Source organism: Solea solea, chromosome 2 (assembly GCF_958295425.1).
Source record: "Solea solea chromosome 2, fSolSol10.1, whole genome shotgun sequence".
Classification (NCBI taxonomy): domain Eukaryota; kingdom Metazoa; phylum Chordata; class Actinopteri; order Pleuronectiformes; family Soleidae; genus Solea; species Solea solea.
This window is the reverse complement of record NC_081135.1, coordinates 23,398,836-23,421,316: the sequence shown is the minus strand read 5'-3', so window position 1 is coordinate 23,421,316 and position 22,481 is coordinate 23,398,836. Positions and strand designations below refer to the sequence as shown.

Sequence of the window (22,481 nt, the reverse complement as noted above, 5' to 3'; positions counted from 1 at the left end):
TGGGTTCTTGCCCTGCTCTCATTAATTCTTAGCTTACAGTAGTACTACACTTCCCCATATGTAAACATTACCCTCCACTGAGCAGGCGTGGTCTGATCTGCTCTCATCCAATCAGAGACGCTAATCTGAGGTCCCAGCTGCACTGCCTGCTCCAACAAAGCATTTCACATCTCTATAGAAACTATCCTAAATCAAACAACAAAAACAAGAATAATAACGATAATATCTTAAATTAGTTTCATCCACATATTAGTTTACAAAAACACAAACCCAGAGTTTAACAGCTTTTCATACTTACATAACTGTTTATTTTTTTTTATTAATTATACAAACACAATATTCCTGTTAAACCACAAAATAAACCATGTTGTTTCCAGAAGAAGGTTCTTTATTGCATTCCAGAGTCCAGTCAAGCTTCAAATGTGTAGTTGAGTTAGTTGTGCTCTCTGTGCTTCTACTTACCACTTTGCAATTGCCATCACTTTTGAGAGTTGGTAAGGTAAGTCAGTTTTTGTAAAATTATAATAAGATAAATAATTTACTTTTCATATTAAACATTGTTGGTTTTTTGTTTTTTTTACAATTAAATTGTATCTTTCCTCTCCTGTTTTCATTTGGCTTTGTTTAATGCAAAATAGGCCAGATCTCAAAGAACAATCATTTATTGCATTATTTTTTCGTAATGACTTGAATGTCTCACTGAATGACTCGAGCAGCGCACAACAGAAGAGGCGGGATAGATGAAAGAAAGAGCTCACCCAGGGTTAAAATGGCCGCCATCCACTGAGCACTCAGATGATTTGTAGCCAATTGTAATGGCTCGTATCTGAATTCCAGGCTGGATTTAGTCATAAAATCAGATCTGCCTTTAAAGTGTTTAGGAGTCACAGTCACTTCACTGCCTCTGCGAGTATCTCAGAAGCAGTGAGTGACTGTGAGACATGCGCAGATTTAAAGCCACTGATTATTTCTTTGACACGAGTTTCATTTGCCTTGATGCGCTCTTAAATTCAAAGGATATATCACCTCAGAAAATGTGAAAGCAGTGGGATCCTCTCCCCCACCATTAAAGATTGGCCTGCTCAGTTTGAAACGTGCTACTTGGATTTGGAATGCAAATGCTTTGTTCATGAGGAGGAGGGATCAGCGAGGAGTCTGAAAGCGACGAGTTTTTGATTAATGAGCTTTGAAATGGCTCTCCAGGAGCAATAAAGGATGAACTGCGCGCGCTCTCTCCCTCTCACACACACTCACACACACACACACACACGCACAGGCATCCATCCATCGTTGCATCATTTCCAGTGTCAAACAAGCACCAAAATTGTGCTTCTTCTTCTTCTTCTTCTTCTTGTTTTATTGTCACCAATCTGTCCTTCATGTATACATATACCCATTAACAAACGGGGCATGTTGTTACCTCCTCACATGTGTGTAAATTATTTTGAAAATGATTCTCAGTATGCACCAGTCAATTAGAGCAGCCACTGATTAGGCTATGGTGTATAGGAAAATTGAACCCATTCTCTTGTGCCAGCAGATAGGAAGGTAATCATGTGGCCAATTCTTGGAAAAAAAATGATGTGACATGTGCGAGATGCAATAAGCCCATACACTCACTTCCCTCAATAAAATATCAATAATCTCCAGAGCCTTTTATTTCGCTGAAATGCACTTTGCATTGGAGGCACAGAGCGCGCCTGATGAGTTTTAGATATGATGGTGTCTAATTATTGATTAGTTGGTCCTGTTTGGTCTGTACAGTAGAGCAGCGAGTCAATAAGCCTCGTCTCTATACTGTTAACCTGACAGCAGCATCTGAAGGAATTAAAATAATCAGAGGCAGTGGATGACCGGCGCGTCTGCTGCAGGGCTTTGCACAGAAAACAGAAAACAACAAAAAGGCAATTAAAAAAAAGACAAGTTTGAGCACTTTATTTACAAAATGTTAAACACAATAAAATATAACATTTCGATATCATTAGGGTTTCGTAAATTTATGGATATTCTGCTCAATGGAAAAACAATGGAAGACAAATAAAAAATAGCAATGGACTACACAAAATGACATGCTGGTGTGTATAATATTTGATACTTCGATAGTCTACGTTTTGCTTAAGGTCCGACATAAGATTAACCATGGACATACTGTATAGTGATGTTTATACACTATAAAATGCCCCATTTATCCCAGATTTACTATTAGAAATGCTCTTTTTCAACAATACACCGCGAGTCATAGCATTTTCCAAAAACCCTGTTTTGCCAACACTTTCAAGTGCACACTGATCTGTCCAATCTTACAAAAAATAATCCCACTATCATAAATACTGGCATATAAACGATAAATAATGTGCAATACAAAAGTATTTAAATAATAAATAGTAGGGTCATATGCTAGTACGAAAGATTATGCAGCATAATACAAAATAAATAAATAGGATGCCCGTAAGGAAAGTGAGAACAGACGAAAAAGGTCCCTAAAAATCGTTCTCTCTAATAATGATTTTTCTACTTTCGTGATCTACAAGACTTACCTTCAAGTAACGGCGGGAAATATTCAGTCAAAAAACAAAATGCGCATTGCACTTGAGAAAACGAAAAGAATTAAACAACTGACCACCAGGCTAGTCTGCCTCTGCGCATCCCCAAATATTCAAGAGAAATGGACAAAGCTGTATTATTTAGAAAATAATTACACAATAGCATTAATAGTAATATCAATAATACTGTAATAATACACACGACTCGCTTGGAGCGCAGTTATTAGACTAGTGAGGTAATAAAAAGAGCGCAACGTAATTTGGCACACACATACATACATACATACACACACGCACGCGCACACGCGCGTACACAGAGACATACACATATTACAAATGCGTGAGTTTCGGTGCTTCCTGAATCCGTCCCTGAGACGCTTGGTGAGAGGTGAGGTCTGTGTATGTGGGATGTGGATCACAGGGTCCGTGGTGGTGGTTTCCTGGGATCTGAGCGGCACAGCTGTAGTCCACACTGGTGGATGACGGGTGGGGAAGATGGCCGAGGTTGAACATGGGGCCCGAGGCTGGCATGGAATCAACAAAATTCCCACCCACATAAACGGGGCTGCCTTGCAAATTGGCGTTGGCAAAGCCGCCGTTGCTCTGCATGCTGTGGTGTTCGTACTCGGAGCCCGGGTACCTCTTCTGCTGCGGGATGCAGCCGCCCAAGGGCGCCGTGTACGCGGCCAAGCCGTACATGTTCTGCTGGGGTTTGGCGAAGGACGGGGGCGAGGGCGCGTCATAGCTGAGGCTGTTCACGTTTTGGTGCTGGCCAGAGTATCCAATGTGATTTGGGCCACTCAGCGGCGGGCTTCTATCCGGGGAGTGCCCCAGGGGAGAGTGTGCGAGCCCTTTAGACTTCTGGTCCTTTTTGTATTTCATCCTCCTGTTCTGAAACCAGATCTTTATTTGACGCTCGGTGAGATTCAATAGATTTGCCATCTCCACTCTCCGAGGGCGACACAGATAGCGGTTAAAGTGAAACTCCTTCTCCAGCTCCACGAGTTGCGCACTGGTATAAGCAGTTCTGACCCGTTTGGAGGCAGGTCCGGGTGGACTCTTCTCATCACTCACCTCACCACCTGTGAATGGACACATGAGTGAATGAACACATGAGCATCTTAGCATATTTTATGAACATTACCTGTTCATAAAAGCACCCCCCCCACACACACACACACACACACACACACTGCCCCATCATGATCTGTATACCTGGAGTAGTGCAGTTGCCCTTCTGCTTCGCGTTCTGCCTGGACTCCTTCATCCAGGGGAATATCTGCTTGGTGAGCACTGGTGTACTACTGCTGGAGCCGCTGCCAGATAGAGATTTTTTCTTCTGGGATACAGGGCTGGTGGAGCTGGGAGAAGATGCAGACAGTGGAGGCGCCTGCTGCTCCCCAATACTAGTGGCTTGGCTGCTGCCATTGGTTTGACTGCTGCTGCTCTGCCGCATGCAGTCACCGTTCAGGTCACTGTCTTTGAGAGGTGGTCGGACAGCAGAGGTCTGGATGGGACACACTGGGCCCTGATAGTCACTCTCAATGTTAGATGTGGGGTAGGACTGGTGTGCGGGGCCATAGGTGTAGGAGTCTGGTTTTGGGTAGGTGTAGTTTCCAAAAAGTCCAGAGTTATCGTAATATGTTGCTTTCTGCATTTTGTTGATTCAAAGCAAATAAACCAGTGCGGCTCTATCCTGTAGCATGAGTGTTGTTTATTCACGTGATTGGTGTTTCCCACCGTCGCTCCAGTCTGTGACCTACAAACAGAAACACAACAGACTCATGAATGAGGCCTTTGCTCGTTAGAGATTCACCATTTCTTAAATCGAATCTTCAAAATGAAACCATTCACGAGAATCAGTCAGCTTGACACAGATTCGGTCTGTATTAAACCTTTACCAACTGTCCCTGTAGAACATTGTTACATCACATATATGCAGCCCCCCCCCCCCCAAATCCAAGCTGTCCACATGACTCAGTTCTGCCACAAAACAGTTAAAGTTTAACTTGCGCTCAAATGACCCTCTGGGAAGCTTTAGGAGTCCCTCAGAAACGAGCTGAATCAGCATTTGACACACACATACACACAATAGCCCTTTCACTAATCACGACGCCCGACAAAGGCCGTCATGCATTGTTCCCTGTAGCAGAAATATAGCCCACCAAGGCCGCGCGCACGCATTTGGATCACATGGTTCTACGCGTAAGGGAAGGGAAGCAAAATGGTTAAATAGTGAAACCCTTCACTGGCTGTTATTAATGCTAGTCGCAGAAGTGTATGTGTGTGTGTGTGTGTGTGTGTGTAAGAGTGGGGGAGGGGGCATGGAGTAGGAGGTGAATGTGATATTTAATTAGACTTTTTACATCAGGCCTAAACCCATACAACAGATATGCTTTGCATTTTTGTTGGTTAGGTTTTCTTTTGAGCTCTCTTCATTCATTTTTTTTATTTACAAAATTATAAATAAATTCAGTTTAAAAACAAAAGTTGTCGTGGATATATATGTATGTATATTTGATATTAGCTTTAGTTTTACGCATGACACAGAGCACTCACGTCAGGCTTTTAACTTAAACAAAATATCAAAGGAGCCTGTACTGTATGTTAGTGGCTTGAGGAGGCGCAGTCTGCGCCGTGCATAACAATTGCACCTGTCAGTGTGGACCGCGGCAAAATTTATGACCGCAAATGTTATGGTTGTAAACGTTCGCGGAGAGGAATGAAAAGCAAAACACTGCTCGAGACTCGCAGCCTTCAGAAGTGTAAAACCGAGCGTAGGAGGAAGGCAAGGGAAAGAATTTCATACTCTCCCATACAGAGGCTCGGCTTATAAATGATGCCTCCATTCTGGCTCAGAGCGAGGCTGCAGCCACACACCGAGGCGACACACTGGACACTGGGGCGATTCTGCTGCCGAAAAACAGGCAGGGAGTATTTTGGCGAAGGCGCGTCTGATCTGATAGTGCGGTTAAAGTGTGGAAATCTGCCGTGAAGTGGTGAAAACCTTCCTCTTTTTGCTACATGTTTTTGCCTTTTTGTTATATTTAATAGAATATACAAAGTGTAATCAGGCACTGTTTCCCTTTTTCTTCACAGTAAACAATAGTGTGAAGATAATTAGGCCTTATTTGGGTGGCTGTGCTTGCCGAAGGAGAGGAAAGCACGTATTTAAATGGGACTCTGGTCTGCGTAAATAATTACACGTCCAGGTTAAGTTAAAGTCATCCCTCATGTCTGTTTTCGTGATTTAAGCCTCCTGCGAAACTCTGAGCGCGTTAATATGCAGCCTAATAACAAATCACCCTTTCACCTGGTTAGCAGTTGCCTGTGTTGTCTGTACTCCCTTCATTAAAGAAGTGTTACTCACCGAAATCTGCGCAGAGCTCTTTTATTTCCCTCACGCATTCATCACTGCTCTCACCTCGACCTGGAAAGGAAATAGAGTTCAATAAAAATGTCTTTGTGTTATAGATTCAATTTTTACAGGCTGTAAAATCCGATGCTTGCTGTGAATAAAACAAAATATTTATTGGATCGATTGAAATAAACATTGTTTTAAGTCCACCTAAAATAATAAAAAATAACACTTTTGACATTAAGAATTTTTTTTTTGGCTTGTTTACATGATTTAACCAATTGTCCCTGAACTCACCATATATATAGGTTTAAAAAAAAAAAACTCTGCTTTCAATGGCCTGACAGTGAAAAGTCCTGCATGTGCACTTTTATACAAAGAGCCAGGCCAAATATTTAGCAGCCATAAGCTTTTTTAGGTGACCCTCGGGTCATTCAGCATTAAGTCAAAGTTTAATGAACAACGAGGAGTTTGGCTTCAAGTAAAACCCAAGAAGTGAAGTGAATTCAAAGCAGCTTTTCACTTGTGAGTGAAACACAGGAGAAGATGCTCGACCGACGGCAATGAATAAGAAATTCAAAACTATGGAAATATATTTTTTTTGTTATTATTATTATTTTCCCCTTTAAGTGTGAAAATAATTGTCTTATCTGCTCACGTCTGAGGATCATTATTTTTGAAACGTCATCATCATCATCATCATCATGGAGTTTTAACATTCCTTCGTTGTGGATTATTTGGTTAAAACTGGTCGATAATGTGCGCCTCAAGAGCGTTTTGTGCACACTGGGCTACTAGTAACAGACATGGTCCTCTTTTCAAACAGCAGTGTTTTTCGCCTACGCGCTGTTACGGTAAGTTTGCTGCACACAAAGGGCCGCGCTCACTGTGGAGTGTTATTATCTCGCGTCGTTTGTTCAAAGGTCTGCTACTATTTCAAGTCAAACAACACCGAGAGGCTATTTATATTCATATTTATAATATATGAAAATAACAGTCTACAGTTTAAAAAAATAATAGCTGCTGTGGTAAAATAATACAAGGTTGCATTTTCCTTGGAGAAAACACAGGCGTCAATTTTGTAATTGGACTAAAATGTTTTTTGCTCCAGTGCTGATTTTGCTCGAAAATAACCAGCAATTCTGCAGAAACCAAGACGAGAAAGACGCACAATCAAACAGTTTTTAAATAAATATGCAAAATAAATACATTAAAAGTTATACATGGTCAAACAATAAAGTATTTATATATTATATTATATTAAATTATGTCAGCGACTAATGCCTGATCTTTAATCCTAAACAAATACCAGAGAAGAGAAAATAATATTAACATGCGCCACAATTAGGAGTAAAACAGAGGGGTAAACCTGAGAAGTGTCCAAATAGTAGGAAAATATAAGTATTTGCCTTTGTGCTGGTTGATTATAGAGCCCGGTAATCCTTTAAAACATCCAATATGAATTCATGTATAATATAACGTTGCAGGATAACAAAGCCATATACAACTGAAACCACATAAATCACGGCAAACGCCACTGTGACGATAAGACAACAAATTAATGTGATTTACGATCCAAGAGGCAAAAAAGAAAAGTTCCTCCCCTACTTCTTCCTCCGAGACGGGTTTGGAAATCAGCTGAAAAGCGCAGGGCAGCTCAGGCTCAATCTGTCGATAATATTTGAACGCGCCTTTCCCCAAAAACAAAAACAAGACAAAAAAACGACAAAGAGAACACGAGTGTACTTTTGAAGAGAAGTCGTATTTGGACTCCATATCCGCAGGACTACGCGCAGGCGAGAGCGACATTAACAAGCATCACCTCCTTGAATGGAATAAATCATAAATATTCCCTTGCATTATATTAACCCGTGGTTAAAGGTTGCTTTGTGCCGTGCAGTTCCTTACCTGTGCATCAATTCATCATAAAGCAGTTCCCCCTCTCAGTCTTAGCTCCTTTGCACACAGTCTCTAGAATAAATCCTTCACCCTTTGTCTGCAGACAATGCTGTCCTAAACCTGATCTTGCTGTTTTTCAGACATTTCCATATACCAATGGAGACAGTATTCCCGAAAGAATGGAAGGACTCACATTCAACTACCAATAAAAAGCGAACGAGGTATCCTTATTCCAGGAGAGAAAAAAAAGTCCCTGGCAATCAATCACCCATTGAAATATACAGGAAATATTCAGAAAGTGATACAGGCATTTGCAGCTAACATTAGGATTTTTTGGGGGGTTTCAGGGAGCTATATGGTGACAAATAAAGGCGCTGCCTTAAGATACAAGCATATTTGTTCACGTGATTGTCCCCTTATTCATCCAACCCTTACCTCACCAATCCATTTTGATAAAGGGTGGCGTTTATTTCCTCCTCAACTGTGTGAAAATGTTCCACTGCCCATTTCTTTTAATCTGCCCTTGAACTGCGAGCATTGCACCTCGCCTGCACTCCAGTATTTACACACACAGAGAGCAGATATGTGCTCCTCTTTGGCTGTTTACAATAAATAAACGTATACATGTTTTCATGCTTTTTAGGGCTGGGATAGTTGCAGCATATAAGATAATTGTGTGCATTTGTATCAAACATGTTAGAGAAGTGTCCATTTATTTGGCTACATTGATCAGGGTTTGCACAATGAATTTGGCCTTTTCTTTTCAGCTCACCACATAAAATATTATTTATTATAAACAACAACAATAATAATAATAATAATAGGGGTCTTAATACGGATTCTCTGTTTAGTCGCCCAATATCTGCAGCAGTGTGGGATGTGCAATTTTGAGAGTGATTTATGAAACGAATGACGTGTGGGTTTGGGACTGGATTGTATTCAAATAAACCACATTATCATCTTTTGTTTGTTGTGTCTGTCTTCACACTCTGCTCCAACACAAAGAGTGACAGCCATGTTTTTTTTTCTCTCTTCTTCTTCTTCTTGTTCTTCCCTGCATTGTTTTCTATATCAATCACAGTGCGAAGAGAGATTGTGAAATGAAATAGTACCCCATGTTTGATAAGCACTAAATGAATGGATAAATAAAAACATTGATAAAGACCAGATTGGGTTTGGAAGGGGAAGATTTGGAGCCGCAGAGAGCGGCGGCTGCTTCAGCGGTGGTTATCTTTGCTGAGAAGAAGAAGGAGAAGAAGGAGAAGAAGAAGAAGAAGGGATGCAGCAGACTGGTAGCGTCGGAGCATATGTTCAGAGGGTAATAAAAGTGAAAGATTTACAGTTTTCGCCCGGCCCCCCAACAGCCTCGCACCCTTTCAGGAATTACTGAGAATGATTTACAAGGAGGGAGAAACTGTCAGGCTGCCTAAACCTCCACTGCCTCCAAGAAATCAGAATCAGATCATTCCATCTAACAATAAAAACAAGCAGAAACAGACTGTCCCACAAAGCTTTAAAGGGAAGATAAATAAGCAGTTATTTGTCCGATATGAGAGGGGGAAAATCCACTATTCACCCAAGGTATGTTCACATATATTCAGCCAACAAGACAAGAGCGTGTTTAATTCAAACAGCTTCTGGTTATTGTAAAAAATACAATAATACAATATTATTTAGCTCCTTCTGTAAAAAAAATAAAAATAAAAAAAGTAGTTTAAATTGTCTCAAACCTGAATTAAATAATAGGTGAATAAAAAAATAACGATCACTGAGTCCGAGGTAGCATTTATACAGAGTGAGCCTCCATAAATACACGTCAGTGTCTCTTCATTTGCACGATATATCACATCAATCCCTTTGGAGACAAATGCGCAAAGAGCAAACTCAAAAAAATAAAAAAATAAAAAAAATAATCAGCTTTAAAAATATCACAAAATGAATGTTTGTTTGTTTGTTTTTTTTCCCCCCAAAGAAAACAAAGACAGAGATGCATGCACACACAACGACGAGAACCACAGGCTGCACAATTCTGCTCAGAGCGCACACATCAAAGGGAGCAATCTATCAAATATCACGACATTTGATATCGTCATTTAGCAGCTCGGGCAACATGAAAAATGCTGAAATATTTACCTACCCAAGCATCCATCGGTTCGGGCGTGTTGCTAAAGTGCGGGGCTACGGTGGCGCCGGGAATCGGATATTATTTTCTTGGGGGATCTCTTCAGTTTTCAAGTCTGATAGAGTCCTTGCGATTAATGACGACGCCGTGTTTCTAGGGGGACGTGCTGCATTAATTATTTAGACAATCACGTGGTCGCGAATGGAGAGCGGAGTGGTATAGTCTCTGGATTATATCTGTGAATGCAGACAGCGCACTTTCATATATCTTAGGGGGTTGGAGTCTGTCTGGCTCAGAGAAGCTTCTGCGAAACCAGCTGGAAATCAAATATGGCCGGATGGAGAGCAACGACGTTGTATTCCTGCACTGGGTGCAGTGTCATTGAAAATGGCACTGCCTTTGGCTCCCATTTATTGCTGTTCACACATGTAGGTCAGTGTGGCTACACACTGCACAGTGTAATAGGCTATTCTGACCTGAGATCAGCTGAGGGGGGAGAAACTGCGTTATGATATATTTATTTCTCAGTTAATGATGTTATCAAGAGTTCAAAGCAGGATGCTTTTAGATATATATACAGTAGATATATATAAAATGGCTTTTAAATAATAAATGGTAAACAAAGCTGAGTGCTTATGTTCAAAGACTGTGCAGCAAATGTATATAAGGTATAGGTTAGTTGTCCAAATGTCAGCACCCCCCCCCCCCCCCCCCCCCTCCTCTCCCTCTCCTCCCCCTCTCATCCTCTCTTCAGCATCTATGCACAGATCATTGATGGCAGCGTGGTGGATTGGTGGCATCACTTTGTCTCAGCTTCTCTCTGACTCTATGTGACACACGCTCGAGACATGTGAGCGCCTATAGTGTCCGCAAATGGTCAGTGGGGATCAGACAGTGGTCACTGGGGATGAAAACACTGGGAGAGTGCATGTGTCTGTTTATGGTCGTTTTTTGTTTGGATCAGAAGTGATCCTGCTCTGTGGAGGGTGGGAGGTCAGTGTTGCTGTGGGTCATCTCCAATAAAGATGAGACAATATCAGGGCCAGTGCGTGGACTATATCATGTGTGGCTGTGTGTTGATCGGGTCGATAAAAGTGTTGAAATCTGGTTTTGGAGTGAGATAAATATCCCTAAAAAGTGTTTTTTGTCACTTTGAGAGTCAGGGAGTCAATGAACTGTTGGGTTATGTGTGCTTGTTCCATACATGTTGTGTTTGTGTGGAAATAAACTTTTAACTACAGAATTGTGTCAAAGTATTTTGTGCAATTCGTCAACGTGGTTTTCATAGTAACACAATCTCATTGGAAAAATCCAATGAGCGTTTTCATATTAACGAGGATGTTTTTACGCACAGCATGTGCTGCCTTTCATAAGAAACGACGGGTGGAAATTAGGGCAGAGCTCCAGAAAAACTAAAAGTTTATAGTTTTGAAAGTTCTATTTCTCCGATTCTTTAATTGAGGCACATTTGTGTTTTTACTTTTCCTACTTGATGCTGGGACGAGGCCGGACTTTGCCCGGGCAGCGCACATTTGGTGCGTTTAGGGAGCGAGAGCTCCATATGGCTCCACATTCATGTGGCGATTTCACACCAAGAGTTCCAAAAGGCGCAAAGCAAATACAACTCGATAATAATTTATGGTAAAATGATTCTAAAATCCTTTTTTGGGGCAGGTTGATTAAATATTTAATCCAGTTGGTTGGATAAATAATATAAAATAATTGAATTTAAATAATTTCGCAGAGTTAAAGAACGATCACGATCACGACAAACTGCGTTTCGCAAACAATTAAATGCATAATCAGTAGAAATCTTTATTTCTTTCCAATATACTTCTCACATCTCAAAATGCACAATACAAAGTAGAAAGCATGTACAAAAATAAAACCAAGAACATGAGCAGACAAATGCACAAATGCAGAACCTTTTTGGGGGGTCGTGTTTGATATAAATACTGTTTTTACAAAAACAACGCGTGTTTCCACGCACGGACTCTTACTTTGCGTTTTTGCGAGATTTTTAAAGTGTAGGAAGAAGAAGAAGAAGAAGAAGAAGAAGAATTCTCCAAAAAAAAGAAGAAGAAAAGGCGCCTGGGAGAGAAAATGCTGCCTGTCCGGCGGGTCAGGGGGTGCTGGGGTCAGTCCTTGCGGCTGAAACGTGTCCTCTGCATGAACCTGCCACTGCTGCTTTGTCGACCTTCGGTTGAAATACCTTTTCAACTGTCTCATGGTGAAGACTTAACAGAGAAGACCTCCTCGTATCTGGGAGAGCTTCTGGGCCTTTTTTTTGTTTTGTGTCCGAAGACAATAACAGTGTAAAACAAGAAATATCTGTCTTGCAACGTGACGTGAAAGCACCCCCCACACTTTGCCTGGCGTTTAATGAAAAACTATATTATCCAGCCCCCCCCCCCCCCCCCCCTCCTCTTCCACACACATTAACTAAGACTAAAACTTTTGCATAAAGCCATGCTAATAATGCTCAAGAGTTCAAACATATTTGTAGATTAATTAAAGTTTAACGAATGCTCTTATAATTAAATTGCATGTCTGCTATATGAATTTTAAAAAATAATGTACACGTTCGTTTTTTAAATAAATAAATGGCGTGGAACTCATTTCAAGAAGTAAAAAAAAAATACAATTATAATCCTAAATATTCCGGATTTGATTATTTCCGAGGAGAAACATCCAAATATCAAGTAGATGCCATGCAGGAACAAAACGATCTTTCGTGAAAGAGTTTGAAATGGCACGAGAGAGAGAGAGAGAGAGGGAGAGAAAGAAAGAAAGAGAGAGAGAGCCTCTGAAAATGTACACTGTTTACAGAGATGTCAGGAGAGATTTATAAGGGCACTCAGAATAGTATGCACACAGGAATGTCTCGCTTTCGGGAATCATATTTAGGCTAAGAAAAAAATAATAATTTTCTTCAAGGCTTTATTGTACAAAATAAGTTAAAAACATATACAAGTCACAAAGACACGTAGGACTGAAATATTCAGCGGGAATTTTGCAGTTTACGAAAAAGTAGGTTGTGTTTGGCGTGCTTTTATGCAAATAATGCTTCAAGTATATATATTCACATATATATATATATATATATCGATCTATATATGTTTGTGTTTATTTATTGATTGTGCGTTTGATAATAAGTTTCACCAGGGTAAAGAAAAACAACTGAAACAATAGATGTGTGTGAGTGTGTGTGTGTGTGTGTGAGTGTGTGTAATTTGAAAGAAGGGCTTCCCTGTTCTGACTACAGATGTTCCAGTCTGTAAATCACCGTGAATCCACGTTGGAGGACTTTGTTTAAATCCATGAAATCAGCCGAGGTTGATGATTAAATGTCCTCAAAGGTGAAGCGTCCAGAGGACAAAGAAAAAATTAAAAAAATAAAAATGGAAGAAAAAAAAAGTTTGGATGTATTTGTGTCTCTGATGAAATAACAATAATAATAATAAAAAAATATCAAAGAAGAGGCTTGAAGACTGATTGATTTTTCTGACTCTTGAGTCACACTGCTGGGGTCTTTTTTTTTGTTAAATTAAAAAAATATATAAAGAGATGAAAAAAACCGACATCAGTCCATGCAAAAGTCAGGCAACCGTTGTCTTTTTTTTATGTACAGTTAATTTGTAAAGATGGGACACCCTCCCCTCTCTTATAATGCTGTGATATCAGTCTGGTTATCCTTCTGGATGCTTTGCAGATGGCTGGGAGCTGGTGCAGATCTGCCCTTGGTGTTGGGTAGCTTGTGATCTTTCTTCCATTTCATCCGTCTGTTCTGAAACCAGATTTTAATCTGCCTCTCGGAGAGACAGAGCGTGTGGGCAATCTCAATCCGCCGCCGCCTGGTTAGATACCTGTTAAAATGAAACTCCTTCTCCAGCTCCAAAACCTGCTGCCGGGTATAAGCTGTTCTGGACCGTTTGGGCTCCGACCCTGTGTAATCTGGGTTCACTGTGGAGAAAGAAAACAAACAAACAAACAAAACAAAACAAAAAAAGAAAGAAAGAAAGGAAGAAAGAAGGGTCACCAAATGTGGCCAGTGAAGCATGCAGGCAAAAACAAAAGTAGAGCAGTCCTCTTTTATTTATTATTTACCCGGGACGCTCAAACTTTTTAAAGACACATGGAAGCAGTGCCGCACATAATCACTGATTTGAAGTGCATTTTAACAGATTTAACTTCGCGATATTACAAGCGGTCAATAGGTGTTTCCAGGAGCTCTCAGGCGCTCACCTCGCGGCCTGTTTCCTCAGCTATAAAAATTTATGACTTGTGTAATTGGCGAGGCCTTTCAAAGACTCCCATAAATATTACACTGAATGATTTCTAAACTACTGCTCTCTGTTGCTCCATAAGAGGAGGAGTAGAAGAAGAAGAAGAAGAGGATCTTACTATTAGTTACGTGGACTTTCTTCATCCAGGGATAAACTACTGCAGGCTGCTTGGCTTGTATCCCATTTTGGCTCTTTGTGTTTTGCTGCTGTCCACAAGTCCGGGGTCCGGACACTGGGACCGGCGGACTCTGCTCAGTCTGTGCGCTAAAAGGACTCGCGTGGCCGGATCTCTCCTCCACATGACCCCGTGGCTGCACTGTGGAGTCCTGCACGGTGTTGCAGCTGAAGGGCTGCTCCGTGTAGTTTGGCCGTGGGTAGATCCCTGGATGCTGAAAGTCTGTGTCCTGCGAGGGACTGAAGTAGTCCGAGCCCTGCTCAGGTATGTAGCTATTTTGTGAATATTCCTCGCAGGGAGGAAATTTCGGGTCCACATACTTAGAGTTCACCATATACGAACTCATGGCCATTAATTTCTGAAGGTAGAAAATACTAATTTTTCTCGAGTTGTCTTTTTTTCCTCCCTCCATAAAGCCCTCCTACTTGGTGTCAACTGAATAAAGTTAGCGAACCATGTGACCAGATCGGCCAATGGAGGTGATGCTGGTCCATACGCGAGTAAACATACAACTAAGAGCAATATTATCTGACTTAAGATGCATCCAGGGATTAATGTCACGTTATATAATATTACAGTGAAATGCCAGTGTTTTAAGTTTGGAAAGAAAAACAAAACAAGCTGGAAAAACAAATATTACAACACAATTCAGTGTTTTATTTCAATTAAAAGGTGTACAAATGTATAGAATTAAAAATTAAAGTCCGTGGTCATGATGCTGTATTATGTAAACAGATTTAAACACATCTTCTTCTTTTTTAAAGTGTAACTTGAAGGCGCAGTGTTCAACAGAGAAACCAACAAAAGACAAAAAGCCCCTTGGCATAGAAGCAGCGAATAATGACTGAGGACAATTGATGGACACTGTCTTTGTCAAGAAGGGGTCATCCAAAAGTTACACCAATCTCATCACTTCATCTTCTCTCATCCCTTTGACCAAAAAAAACCGTCTCAGGAGCCTATTGGCCAAAAGCAGCAGCAGCAGCAGCAGCAGCAGCCTCTGGGAATCAATAATGTAGAGACAGAAACGAGCCACAGGAGAGAAAAGCTACAGCTGGAGTGGACTCAGGCTTAGTTTCTATTACCAAATCATTTCCTTTCCAACATATAAACACAACCGCAGCCTGTAATTCCTAATCACGGCCATTTCCACGTGAAACACTTTGTATCAGATTCCCGCAAAGACGATAGAGTTTCAACTGCGCCCTGAGCCTTTTCCTTATGAAGTATGTGCTGCTGTCAGATTGACTCTCCTTCACACAGCGGCGCTGTCACTGCAGCCTCCGACCGCACATCGCGCTCAAAAGGACCGATCAAAGTCAATAAACACATCGAAGTTTTTTCATCGACCATATACTCCCCTAGAATCGAATCTGTGACTGGGGTTTCATCACACAAATTCGGTTCTACAGGGTATATATAGACGACGGGTAACAACACAGCTCACTCTCAGTTCCTCCTCACCACCACCACCACCACCACCAAAAAAAAAACCACTGCACTTTATTTTTAGGCCTTTACACTTTCAGCCAAACATCACTAAACCTCACAGCCAACACAAACCATCACAGGAACATATTAGAAGAGGTGTCCATCACATCCAGACTGCACTGAAAACCACTTATTACAATGTAATTAGATACATTTTTTTCCTCATTAAAACAACTTTATCTTTCTTTTTCATGATTTTTCTTGAATTCATAAGCTTTTGGTTTCGCTTCACTTTTCAATCTTTTATTGTCAAACAGCAGCTTCAGACGTCACGTCAGCTGCAGCTTCTCAAAGTGTTTGACAGCCAGTCATTAAAGCAGCATCTTCTCTCCTTTTGGTGTCTTTTTAAAAAGTGACAATTTTTGTTGTCGGTGCAGAAATGGTCACACAGCAGCTTCTTGAGTCATGTCAGCTGCCTCTTCTCAAAGTGCATGGGCCCCCACATGATAGTGCTGCCTGGGGCATCCTTGTCAATTTGTCCCCTGGAGCCAGTGAACTCAGATCAACCCAGATCCAAGTTGAATTATTCTTAGAAAGAATATAAGTCAATGTTCAGCTCTAATATAAGAATGGGCGACAAACTGCAGGCCAGTTACTGCGAAGACTTAACCAACCAGAGGATGAGGCCAGAGGCCACACAGGTCAAACCAAATCATTTACAAACTTATCAAAAAAATTCCATTATTTTTGCTCTCGTTGACAGCTCAATGGGTGCAAAAGTTTACCAATTCCTCGTCTGCCATTAACTAAAGCAGCATGGCGAACACTGCAAATTCTTTCTGTCATTGGTTTTTTACAAATGGATCAAAGCTGAGAATATTTAAAATAAATAAATATATTGCATTCCTTTTTAAAATGACACAAAAATCTGTAGTTTAGTCATGGAAAACTCCCAACACATGCAGAGGCTTTATCAAATAAAACTAGAGATATTAGGACATAATTAGTGTTGTGTAATTTCCTATAAGGCTTTGAGTTACTAACAATTACATTCAAATAATTTGATTACGATGTCAGGATGAATTTGTCATGATGACAAAATATTGCACGTGGGCTAAAAATCACCATTTTATGGGGAAACGTTTGAATTTAATTTGGGCCAAACATACAAATACAGCTTTAAATAAGAAGAAATAAACGAAATGTGTATGTGTGATTGTTTTCAGGATGATGAGCAAAATGTGTTCAGTCTGACACAAGGTTTAAAAACCCAGGTTTGATATTTATTAACTTTAAAATCTAAACTATATGTCAAATTGAGAGTTATTAAAAGTGTTTAAGAGTGAAAAATAAAACAAACTTGACCTTTTTATGTTTCTTTTTGTTTTTTGCTGCATCTTTTACATTGGCATACACCAGGTTCAGCCTGCGATTATCAATTTGAGTGAGATTAAAAATAATTCGTTTCCAACACAGTTTTGTGACACAAAATACAAAGTTGTAATAAATTCGTTCTTGCCCTTCACATTTCAATATTAGTGAGACAGCCTGACCTGTCTTTCACCTTCCCCCGCGAGCCCTTCAGACGGGTCAAAGCCGAGATACGCAACAAAAGAAAGATAAAGTCAGCGTTTCCTGGCAGCTTGACTTCAACTAAAAGGCTAAATGCTTCGGCTGGACTGTTTTCCCATTTCAATTACGGGTTTCTTTTCTACTTATGGAATACCTTTCTCGTTGTGTTGGAGCGCCAGAAAAAACACGAGGCCTATTTGATCTAATTTTAGGAGCAAAGTGGCACTAATAATGGAGATGGTTTTCCTCTCACTGTCAACAATAATCACAATAATAACAAAAAATACATGTTAGACACTTTAAATAAGCTTGTTAAAATAAATAAATAACTAAATACATTAATGTAGTGAAACTCGAACAGGAAAAATGAATTTCAAGGCCTTTAAAGTAAAAGCACTGGGCCCATAAAAGTGACGTAGTGACCAAACCCTTTTATTGAGGCAAAGCATGGACTGATTTTCTATGTTGTTGTTTATTTACATTTAACAATGTGAAACTAACACACAAACTAATTGTACATCGATAAAATAATAATGCAATTGCATATTACGCATGGATGTAATTAATTCTTGGAGAGGCCTATAATTCAGCAACATATAGAAAAACAAAAAAAAAGCCACTTGTGATTTGATTCCAAGCAAACAAGTGAAGTGCAGCCCAGTAATATGAAGCGACTAAATCATACAGCGGTGCCAACAACAACATCCAAACAAAAACAAGCTCACAAACAAGCTCAAGCTCAGTGTGGCAAGAGAAAGACGAAGCAGCTTCCAAAGCCAGCAGCCAGCACTCGTCTTATCTCTGCGACTATCACGCACTGTTGCACCATTGACAGTATATAGCATCGAGCGCTATGCGTATGACATCACACGCCCATGCATACCACGAGCATAATGATAAAACTCAGCTTACCACAGAGACTGCAACACATGGCACCGCGCGCAACAAACACATCCATGCTGATGGGAGAAAAAAAGTCTCTGCCCGCCACTGCTGCCTGCCAAATGAAGCTCTATTCCAACCCATCTGGACGCTCTTACTAATACACAATGAGAATTATATTTTGGCTTGTCAAGTCTCAGGCCATAAAACAAACTTTAATGGCGTCACGTGTTTCCTCACAGCCATTCACAACGGCGCGCTGGCCCATAAATAACCCTCAAAGTTGCACTTACTCAATAACGCCTATTACGCTGATGTGCCCTGAGTAAAGTCGCAGGAAATAAGGAAGCTGGGGGGCTGCAACTGCATGGCACACATGGGAAACAGCATTACACAGATAACATACTCTACTTTTTTTTTGTAGTTTTAGTAATAGTTTAACGTGTAGTAATCAGCTCATATGAATAAAAGTGTGCACTGGCTCTGATAAATATAAATGAACCCATTTCATTTGAGTTTAAACTTCTTCAAATAAAAATACTTTCAATGTATTTTCCTTCTCACAGCACAAGCATGATTGTGAGCGTTTACTGGAGCAATTCCACCTCCAAAGTGTGAGCATAAACATCGACCATGCGTCACTGAATGCTGCTAAAATTCATTTCTCTCCCCAGTGAACCTGCCACAATAAGACTGATGTCATTCAGGCTTCCGGGCCAATCCCAGGGAGCAGAGAGACAGTTCGCCCCTCCCCTCTCTTCCTGCCCAAACTGAAGAGAGAGAGAAAGAGAAAAAAAGAGGGAGAGCTGATGATGGTTGTGTGTGTGTTCATGTTTGGATGGCTGCCTCTGTGGAGCAGGTATATAGTGTGATAAATGATGAGGGGGTAAAATGAAATCAGAGGCTTGTCAATTTGCAAATGCACGTGCTCATGAAAACGTATTTCCCTGATGTTTCCAGAGTTAAAAAAAAGCCTTCTGGGTATATTTTACAAACATCTGCACTCACACAAACAGCCCCTGCTATTAATAGATGATGTTTATGTAGTTTGTCTGAGATTTAATGTGTTTTTTTGGGTTGTTTTCTTTGCAATGTAATGGTAAAATGTAATTACTTTAACATCATTGTCACAATATCATCCTCTTTGAATGTCAGACTCACAGTGAATGTGTCACAGTGTATATGAATTGTATATATAATATATAATAAACAGTTGCTGTCACTGTGTGCAACAGTGCACCACTGATAACAGTTACAGTTAAACTGATAATAAACTGTCTAGGGATCTGTCTGCATAAATATTAATGTATAGGCATCGATTAAACAATAACTAGCTGTTTAATTCCCCTTTCCACTGGAGCAGTGGGCCCTTTTTCCCCCCACATCAGCCATTTTGACATGTCACAGGAGGAAAGGCACATGTATGATGGCTGCGTTCCATTTAGCTTCCTCACAATCATACTGCATGCTTGTTGTTTCCTGACCTACATAAACACAACAGAGCCATAGGTAATGTGACAAATAACCACTTGTTCTCCCCTGGTGAAACATAAATAGGCCATTGTGATCCAACATGCATGTTCTTAAACAGCACAGATATGCAACTGCGACAGTTTATCATCATCACCATGCCTGAGGTTCATCACACAGCTGCTGCAGTCTGAAGCAAATTCACACAAACTCCACAAAACCCACCTAATAACATAAAAGCCGTCACGTGACCCGGTGCGTCAGCCAATCACTGCGCCCAGGAAGCTGCCGCTCAAAGCGTGTTGACTGGAGGCAGAGAGGCCGAGTGTTGGGCAACAGCGCCTTCTGCTGGAATTTTAACGACTTCCCGACTATTGTCCACTGTAAAAAATATCAGTCTAAGCAAAACAAGCTTCCTCAAAGAATCTTACATTTCATTAGATTATCGACGCACGTGAGCAAAGAGGAAGAAGACGTTGCGTTTTAAAATGGGAAATAGTTGAGTCCAATATTTGATCATTTAAGTTCAGGTCTCTAAAACCCCAGTGTCTTCTTAATACTTGATTTAAATGTTGTTTAAATTACTTATTGCAGCGAATTAAAGTGTAGCTGATACTAAATAATCGTCTCCTATCATTTTTTGGAAAGACCTTCGTGATTTCTGAAACTGAAGTAAATTGAATACATCATTGTTTCCCAAGATAAAGGTGAGTATAATTGAAAATACGGATGCTCATAAAAACCAGCAAATTCAGCAGATACAGAAAATGGAAAAGTTGGCCATGAAAGAGGGCGATAATGTGAGAAAAAAACACTTGACTGGGAAAATGAAGAAAAATAAAATAAATACAATGCGAAAAGCTATTTAATCTACAAGGTTTCCAATGTCTGTGTATATGTATTTTAAAAAAGTGACGTTTGCAAAACCTCTCTGTCACACAATAATCCAAAAGAGACTAAAACATGACCAGAGGAAATAAGGGGATTTAATAAGGGTGGGGATGAAACCACATCCTCTTAAGAAAACTCATATCTGTATAAAATGCGTTCATGGCCTGTGGCCAGACATTTGCTCTTCTTCTTAAACACTAACAATGTCACACAGGAGAGGAAATATAAAATCTACGTGCACTGACAAATTAAACAAAACAGCCTCCTCCAGAGTGCTGTCTTATTTCCTCAGGTTTTCAGTGTTGCCTCTTTTCCAGGGTCCATTTTGTCGCATTGCAGTGAGGCTGTAAATACTTTCGCAGCTGCCTGTCAGCCAGCAGTGAAATACTGTCTTTGTTCACTTGGCCCCATCTCCAGGCAGCTGAACACTGCTATGAAAACTGAGCCTGTTTTGCCATGCAGACGTGCATGTGTGGGAATACAGCAACGCGGATTTGTTCTGTGTCGATGGATAGTGCAGCATTTTTCTTTTCTTTTTTTGGCAAGTGTGCGCAGATATGGCGGGGGCTCAGCGTGCAGATGTTCTAGTGCAGCTGCACAAAAAAACCCGCATAAAATCACACAAGTCTGAGCTGAATGTCAGCCGTGAGAAGGCGAGGGGAAACGAAAAAGTCAATTCAAATCGAAATCTCTAACGGGAAACGTTGGATAAAAAACGAGAAGCTTGAAAAACACTGCACTCAAAACCTCACACATCACCGAGCCACAATAAGTGCAAATATCAACATTCAAAAACAACTCCATATAATTATTTTAAAAACATTTGTCGTTTATTCTTGGAGCATAATTCTCTGTCAGACATGTTTAATCATCACTAAAATAACCACCAGCATTTAAATGGCATGCGTAAAAACAATAAAAACAAATAACAAAAATAACAAACACTGTTCCGTTGCAGCTTGAAACGCGTAATTTCTCCAAAAATTACCTGAGAGCTGCGAGGCTTCAGCTCATTTACATGCCTAATGAAACAGGAAGCTGTCAAACTTCACATGCAGACGTGAATAAAGGCTGCGAACATCAGAGTGAAAGTGCATACCTGTAGCCGGGATGTAATCCATGTTCATTTTCTGAGGTTTACCTAGGCGCCGCATCTAGATGAGTGCTTGTGCTGCGGTGTGCATGTCGAGGTCAGACACTGACAAAGTTGAAACGCACCCCTCTTGTCATCCAGGAGAGCGAGAGCAGAGCTGTTCCGCCAAAAAAAAAAAGATACGCACAGTTTCGCACGTTTATGGAACGACTGACAGAATTCAGAATTTTTTTTTTTTTTTAAGAAAGCGGACCGTGGCGCATCGGTTTGAGCAGCATAGACGCAGAATGCAGTGGGAAAAAAATCGCCTGGGAAATCAGGAAAAGAGCCATGAAGACGTTTGCCTCTCACACATGACCAGTGGCATCCAATGACAGGCGATGGAGGCACATAAAAAGGTCTATTACCAAGTTGTAAATTTTCCTCTCACAAAAAGAAATTTCGACTGCAGCAATTCTCCCCATCTTTGCGCATAATAGCAGAAGCCCCTCCGTGTCCTTTAGGAGAGAGAGAGCGAGAAAGAGAGAAGAAAAACACTCTTGTCCTCCCTCTTTGCCATTTTCCGTTGCGGTTGCTCGACCACCAAATATTTTTAAGGAACACATTCTAGTCTTAAATGTTTTCATTTGCAACAAAAATGTTTGTAAAGAAATAACGTCCGATTTTATTTTACTTTTTTTGTGTTTATCTCCTTTTGTTGGCTGCATCGTGAAAATGAGGTGTGTGTTAAAGGCCAAACTATTTATATGTTAACATTTG

At 40.5% G+C, this 22,481-nt stretch overlaps 2 protein-coding genes across 2 annotated transcripts; both read right to left on the bottom strand.

Annotated features, from left to right (window-relative positions):
* Positions 1-2,773: 2,773 nt before the first annotated feature.
* hoxd3a (homeobox D3a) lies at positions 2,774-22,132 on the bottom strand. Its single transcript, XM_058616418.1, has 4 exons — positions 21,729-22,132; positions 5,914-5,973; positions 3,759-4,302; positions 2,774-3,625 (listed from the first exon to the last, which is right to left on the bottom strand). The coding sequence occupies exons 3-4, from the start codon at positions 4,198-4,200 to the stop codon at positions 2,874-2,876; spliced, it is 1,194 nt and encodes a 397-aa protein (XP_058472401.1). The 5' UTR covers positions 4,201-4,302; positions 5,914-5,973; positions 21,729-22,132; the 3' UTR covers positions 2,774-2,873.
* Positions 12,846-16,339, bottom strand: hoxd4a (homeobox D4a). The gene is made up of 2 exons (XM_058616419.1): positions 14,327-16,339; positions 12,846-13,885 (listed from the first exon to the last, which is right to left on the bottom strand). The coding sequence occupies exons 1-2, from the start codon at positions 14,793-14,795 to the stop codon at positions 13,587-13,589; spliced, it is 768 nt and encodes a 255-aa protein (XP_058472402.1). The 5' UTR covers positions 14,796-16,339; the 3' UTR covers positions 12,846-13,586.
* Positions 22,133-22,481: the final 349 nt, after the last annotated feature.

Coding starts and splice junctions, on each gene's coding strand:
- hoxd3a (XM_058616418.1), bottom strand. CDS start 4,200: ATGCAGAAAGCAACATATTACGATAACTCTGGACTTTTTGGAAACTAC. Junction 3,626..3,758: donor GGGCAACTGCACTACTCCAG/GTATACAGATCA, acceptor GTCCATTCACAG/GTGGTGAGGTGAGTGATGAG.
- hoxd4a (XM_058616419.1), bottom strand. CDS start 14,795: ATGGAGGGAGGAAAAAAAGACAACTCGAGAAAAATTAGTATTTTCTAC. Junction 13,886..14,326: donor GAAAGTCCACGTAACTAATA/GTAAGATCCTCT, acceptor CTTTCTCCACAG/TGAACCCAGATTACACAGGG.